Below are 6,995 nucleotides of genomic sequence, written 5' to 3'. Positions count from 1 at the left end.
ATTATTAATTAATATTAAATAAGTAAATAAAAGGGATGATAATAAATATTTTTCTTATATATATATATATATATATATTTATTGTTGAGAATAGTCTAAGTGTGAGTCAAAAAGTCTTATATTAGATAGAAAAACAAAGTTAAACACCATAAAAGATTAAAAGTACATAACACCATTGTCTTAAAATTTTAAGAATAAAAGTGGTGTCAAATGTCTTATATGTGTGAAACTAATGTTATACATCTAGAACCACAATCTTAATAACATATGACTATAACTATAAAATATGAAAAAATATATATAACCAAACGTGTATATATATATATATATATATATATATATATATATATATATATATATATATATATATATATATATATATATATATATAATTATAATGATGAAACATTTTGAATTGAAATTTATGAAGAGATTTAAAAAGGGTAAAGGAAAAGGGGCAAAAACAAGAGGAGGTGGGATACAGCGATTCAATGGCTGACTCTGACTAAAGTATATATAGCAGTTACTTGTTTTACTCAATTACTACCCTATTTAATCTTTCTTATGCGTCTCTACTTCTAGATTATCTTTCTTTAATCTGCTTTCGGAAGTAAACTACTCTAGCTGGAACCATATATCCTAACATTCCCTGTCTATGTAAGTTTTGGTAGATTAATTATTTTGGTCAGGGAAATCAGTTTCTTAAAGTATATACTTTTAGAGTTATGGGCATTTTGTATTTAATCATAATAACATATATATGTGCCGTGACAAAGTAACTTTTCTCTCAAAGAAAACCACTCTTTCTCTCCCCGCAAAAGGACAGCAACTCATGTATCTCATTTAAAAAAATCTTTGCTGCACGACACACCTGTACTTTCTGTTCCTATAAATATCACTCTTCAAACTCATTTTCTTCTCAAGCTTCTCAAAATCTTTACCTTACATCATTTCATATATGGTGTTTGTTCCTAGCTTTCTTCTAGAAGTTATTGTATCAGCACATTGTGGCAAGGTTCTTCTCCACTCCATATCTAGTCATGGATATTGAGTCAACAATGGAAGCAAACAAGGGAGGGGTTTTTGTTGATTGGAGGAACAGCATCAAAGCTTTGCCTAGGAACATGAAGTCCATGGTTATCAACTTCACAAGGAGCATAACAAAGATTGGAAAAGATGATCCCAGACGAGTTTATCACTCATTAAAAGTTGCATTTGCTCTTACCTTGGTTTCCTTGTTTTACTACTCCAGGCCTCTCTATGATGGCTTCGGAGTCGCTGGAATGTGGGCTGTTCTGACAGTGGTGGTTGTATTTGAATTCAGCGTAGGTGAGTGGAGACATCATAGAATAATGCACAAACACACTCTCATGTATATCTCTCATTATTATATAATTAATGGTCTAAGTCTGAAAGAGTTTAAGGATTAATGCATTAACATATGATATGTTTGGTTCCTAATTAACCAGGTGCAACCCTCAGCAAAGGTTTAAATAGAGGATGTGCTACATTGCTAGCTGGTGCTTTAGGAGTTGGAGGGCAACACTTAGCGACTGCTTTTGGAGAAAGAGAAAAACCTATTGTCCTTGGCATCCTAGTCTTCATTCTAGGTATATATATTATATAAGCACAATATTAAAGCAGAAAATTAGCTTCACCATGGATTTGAGACTATATCATTTGCTTCTTAAACAATGTTCTAAGTGGTTTGCGTTTTTTCAGCTGCGGGAGCTACTTTTTTCAGATTTTTTCCAAAGATCAAGGCAAGATACGACTATGGGGTGGTGATATTTATATTGACCTTCTGTTTAGTTGCTGTCTCTGGGTATCGAGTGGATGAACTCTTCGAGCTTGCTCATCAGAGACTTTCAACCATTTTAATAGGAGCAACAGCTTGCATGGTTATCTCCATTTTCATTTGTCCAGTATGGGCAGGTGAAGACCTTCACAAGTTGGTAGCTTCAAACATACAAAAGTTGGCAAATTACTTAGAGGGTATATATCTATACTCGGGCCACTATATATAAGTCACATGCTTCCTTTTTTTTGTGTTTCATGTGTTAATATCTGAAGCTCTTATCATTTTTCAGGATTTGAAGTCGAATATTTTCATTGCTCAGAGGATAAAGAAAAATGTGAGAAGTCAGTTCTTGAAGGATACAAAAGTGTTCTCAATTCCAAAGCAAGTGAGGAGTCCTTGGTGAGTTTATTTTTTCTTTTCTTCTGATATTCAACATTTTTATTTGTTAGATTGATCAAATATATTAACCTTATATATAATACACAGGCAAATTTGGCAAGGTGGGAACCGGGACATGGCCGTTTTCGTCTTCGACATCCTTGGAAGCAGTACTTGAAGATTGGTGCACTTACTCGGGGATGTGCTTATAAGATTGAAACCCTTAACAACTACCTTAACCCAGAAATCAATGTAAGACATCACTCTCCCTACGTGAAAAACAAGAATATTCTAGTCGTAGTCACTTTCATGTCTATTATCAAAGTATTTTAGCTTCATATATAATAAGGAAAACAATTTGAAACAAATTAACAGTAATATACACTAGTGAGAATACTCTAAAACTAAAAAACAATTTTAGCTTCATAAGCTTGAAGCTAATATACACTCATTTTGATGGCTGCAGACATCTGTGGAATTCAAGTGTAAAATTCAAGAACCATGCACAAAGATGATTTCAGAGTCGAGCAAGGCGTTAAACGTAATATCTTCATCAATCAAAACAATGACACATCCATCAGCTGCCAAAAGCCACATCGAAAACGCAAAAACTGCAGTTGAAGAGCTCAAATTTGCCCTTGAAACTGTTTCTTTGGAAGACGCTGAACTCCTAGCCATAATCCCAGTTATCACAGTAGCTTCAATACTCGAAGAAATCACCAAGTCAGTGGAGAAAATCCACGAGTCTGTTTCCGAGCTTTCTCAGTTAGCCTATTTCAAGAGTGTTGCAGAACCCAATGTCTCGCCAGAGAAGCCACACCGTCTTCATCGAGGTATCATAAAACCTGTTGTGGATATTGAAAACACTGTCGACCACGTTGAAATTACGATCCCAGAGATAACCACAGACTCGCCAGAAAAAGAAAAGACAGCAACAAAACCCTCCGAACATATGTAAATAGTTGTCACTTACTTGAGACTAGTAATTTGTCATTGCTCAACTTTTTTAGTCTTCAGTTGGGTTAACTAGTCTCCCATCTAATTTTACTCTCGTAGTGTGGAGTAGTTAAATTAAGGTGAGAGGATTTTTCATATTCTTACCTTAATTTCATTACTTTACGTCTTCTTTTCTGTTCTACTGACAGGTTATGCTAGCTGTCATTTGATTTACTAAATTAGATGCAGAAAAGTAAATGGTAAACTAGCTATGTTCTCAGCCACATTTGGTGTTTTGCTTCTTTTCTATGTACATGTTGTATTATTCTACGTTTTGTTAATATTGATCGTAAGCCACACAAATTGTTTGTGAAGTTGAAACAAAATTGGCATGGCTATTATTGTGCCTAGCTACGTTAAACGTGGAACTCTTAAAAGCATATTGTTGGATGGGTAAGCATAGAACCTTGATGATTTCACCACAAATGAATATTAATTTAATTGGAATCCAAATATTAATATTTTATCAAAAAATATAAATAAATAAATAAAGGCAAAAAGGATCATCTGTGAAAGGTATGGAGTATAGCACCCTATAAAGGACAAAAGTACGAAATAATTGTTCAAAGTATTATACTTGTGAAATTATCGTTGAACTTATTATACCCATGAAAGACTTATCATTCAATCTAAGGATTGAATGATGTAATTGAAAAGAAAAAAATGTTAAAAATATTAAAATAATTATATAAGTAATATAGAACTCACCTAATTATATAAGCAAATAGAATTATATAAAAAATTCGAAAAAATTATATAATTAATTTTTAATTAAGTAATATTTTATAACATAATAATCATTTTTAATGCTTTATTTAAAAATAAATAATAAAAAGTTAAATTTTATTGATTACATTACAATTAATCCAACCCCTGGCAAATGTTGAAACTCAGCGGAACTTATTCCAAAATTCTTTTATTAGATTAAGTAACGACTTTGCGTAATTAATTTTTTTTATCAATAAGTTTGCGTAATTCGTATCAACCAATTCGCATATACATCCCTGATCAATAGTAATTTCAAGTTTTAAGATACATTTAAGAGGTTAGTTTCTCTCACCAATATTTTTTTTTTTCATAAGAATGAATCTGAATTACCAAAAGTATAAAGTTATTTACAGTATATCCCGTATTGATATTAATTAATAACGTGTTTGTGTACGAATCCATTGTTAATCTGCTTTTCACAGGATTCCTTAAGCAAATATAATGTTTTCCTTACATAGGGCACAAAAAATGCAAGCCTCATTCCATGAGAAGAAAGGAACATGCAGCCAAAGCATTGGAAACTATAAGCTCTTAATTAGTACTTCAAAACTAAAGTTCGTGACACAGAATCCTTCCGCATATACCTCTTAGGAAACCTAAGGAAACCAGAACATGAAACTCTTTCAAAACATTTGAATAAGATATATGTAATATGTAAGTGAGAAATCTCTTAAATCGACCGTCGTAAAACTTTAAGTGTAACTCTTCATAAAATTAGGATATAAAGTAAGATTTGTATTTCACTTATATATTATAAAATTGTTTTATTTTTAATTGAGGTAAAATTTTTAATATTTATATTGAAAATTTCACCTTAAATAAAAATAAGGTCAATTTATGATATAAATGTAAATTTAAATCTTATTTTATAAATAAATTTTGTGAGATTGAACGAGACGTATTTGATATTTATTATCTTGAATTAAGAGTGAATCTTGATGTTTATGTTATTGTATTTCCTTCTCCGCTGCTTGTCAAAATACCCATCACATTATGTCATGCGTGCTGTTCTCAGTTTTTTCTCTTTTTCAATTTCTTCTTCAAAGGATGGTCTAAATAACACTACAGTTTGTACAGAGAGTTTGAGTAATTTTCGTGACATACTAGATTCAATCATCGTCTTTATCATTGTAAAGAAAAACTGTTCTTGATTTCTAGGTTTTATATTTGAACATAACGTGAAAGCACCACTAAACTTTGCTGCTTAAAGATAGCGGTGTAAATACTTTTCACCCTTTCATCTGCAAGTGACTTTAAGAAATGAAATACGTACGGAGAGATATTAATAAACAATATACTGTGAAGAGAAAGAGAAAGAGAATTTTGAAAAACATGGTAAACACAATTGCGTTGTATCAATCCCAATAAAGGGAATTAGAAATAGAATAAAATGCAGTTCATATAATAATGCTAATTAGTAAAAGGTAAACTGAGTTAAACATGCATTGAATTCTTATATTTGACTACTTAGAAAGCGCATAATAAGACAAAGGTGAAAAAACAAAAAAACTGTGGTAGAGTTACCTCTGTGTTCTGTCTTCCAATAACTCGGACAAGCAGAAGGTGGGTATTATAATAACTCAACACTTGAAGCCATATCTAAAAAGCTGCACATCTGCTACTGAATCACTTGGATCTTAAAAAATAACGTGAGCAAATGTAACTATAACAAAGTAGGTTATTAGATGCATGAATTTATCACAAGTATATTCATGAAAGATGCTCGACTTCACTTCATCGTAAACGAATATCTATACAAAAAAATGACGTTATGAGCGAGCTTCTATAATCAACAAAAAGCAGTTTTGGAATTTCATTGCATGAATTTAAGGTTTCTTCTTCATAACTTGTCAGCACAGACCTATCTTTTAAGTTTATTTACTTGTTTTTTAGATTAGTTTTTTGTATATATATATATATATATATATATATATATATATATATATATATATATATTTCTTGTAATTTTTTATATATAGTCAATATTACACTATCTCTTTTTTTTTTATCAACAAAGAATAAAATAAATTAAATGTTCTATTAAATAGAACATTTGAGGGGTACTCTAACCTTTATACAAAAAAGCAGAACCTAAATAAATAGATGCAATAGCTTAGCATCATGACTCCATCAAAACAAGAGACCATTCAAAACTAAATGATCACAATTTGGAACAATTTTGTGATCCACAAAACAAAGGAGACAAAGAGTATGTTTACGTAAAACACAGACCCCTACCAAATTTCCGAATAGTATAATAATAGTATACATTAATCACACCACATTCTTCCTAATATCAATACTTTAAACGTTTGAACACGTTCTCCACCTCTTTTTTTCATATATTCCTTTATTTTCTACACGTGCATGCACCGATTAAATAGTTAAATCAATTTTTACTTTAGACCATGTCAAACTAAAAAAAATTAAGATTTTTGGGTGTGGTTTAAAAAATACTAAAGGTCACATTTTTGTATTTTTTTATATAGTTAATTATTTAGAAAACATTTTTTTTAAATATTGTCCTAAGAAAATATAGGTTAAACAATAAAACTATGACCTCATTTTCTAAAATAACAATGTGAAAAGTCTAAATTCAAATAAACCTAGATTTTTTATTGTTAGTTATATGTTGAGTTTAATTTGTGTTTAATATTGTGTACAAAGAAAATGTTGACTATTTGTTTTTAGTATTACATTAGAAAATATAGATAGTTATAGATAATATAAAACATTTTTAAAATTATGGGTAGTTTTAGCACATATTTAAAATTGTGGTAATTTATCTATAAATATTTTAAATTATCATATGGTTAGATAATAATTAAATTATTGTAAGATGTATTAATTATCCAATGAATCAAATATCTCAAGTCATAATCGAATTATAGTGCTTAACTATCGAAATTTTTTTTTTGTACTTATGATCCAACAATTGATATTATGGTTCTTCAATTAATTGTTCCTTTGTGAATACATGAAGGAACTCTTCTGAGTTTTCGATTCTATTCTAGATCGTCTCTATAAAGTCTTTTCAACCTCACCCTGGTGG

General features: G+C 30.3%; 1 protein-coding gene across 1 annotated transcript; it reads left to right on the top strand.

The window, feature by feature from the left end:
• Positions 1-936: 936 nt before the first annotated feature.
• On the top strand, positions 937-3,440 carry LOC114165285 (aluminum activated malate transporter family protein). Its single transcript, XM_028049941.2, has 6 exons — positions 937-1,329; positions 1,470-1,610; positions 1,723-1,995; positions 2,091-2,200; positions 2,288-2,431; positions 2,646-3,440. Exons 1-6 carry the CDS (start codon positions 1,041-1,043, stop codon positions 3,135-3,137), a joined length of 1,449 nt encoding a protein of 482 aa, XP_027905742.1. The 5' UTR covers positions 937-1,040; the 3' UTR covers positions 3,138-3,440.
• The last annotated feature ends 3,555 nt before the right edge of the window (positions 3,441-6,995 follow it).

The sequence above is a fragment of the Vigna unguiculata genome, chromosome 1 (assembly GCF_037176805.1).
Source record: "Vigna unguiculata cultivar grain cowpea cultivar isolate G323 ecotype 2 chromosome 1, ASM3717680v1, whole genome shotgun sequence".
NCBI lineage: Eukaryota > Viridiplantae > Streptophyta > Magnoliopsida > Fabales > Fabaceae > Vigna > Vigna unguiculata.
This window is presented reverse-complemented; position numbering and strand designations above follow the sequence as displayed.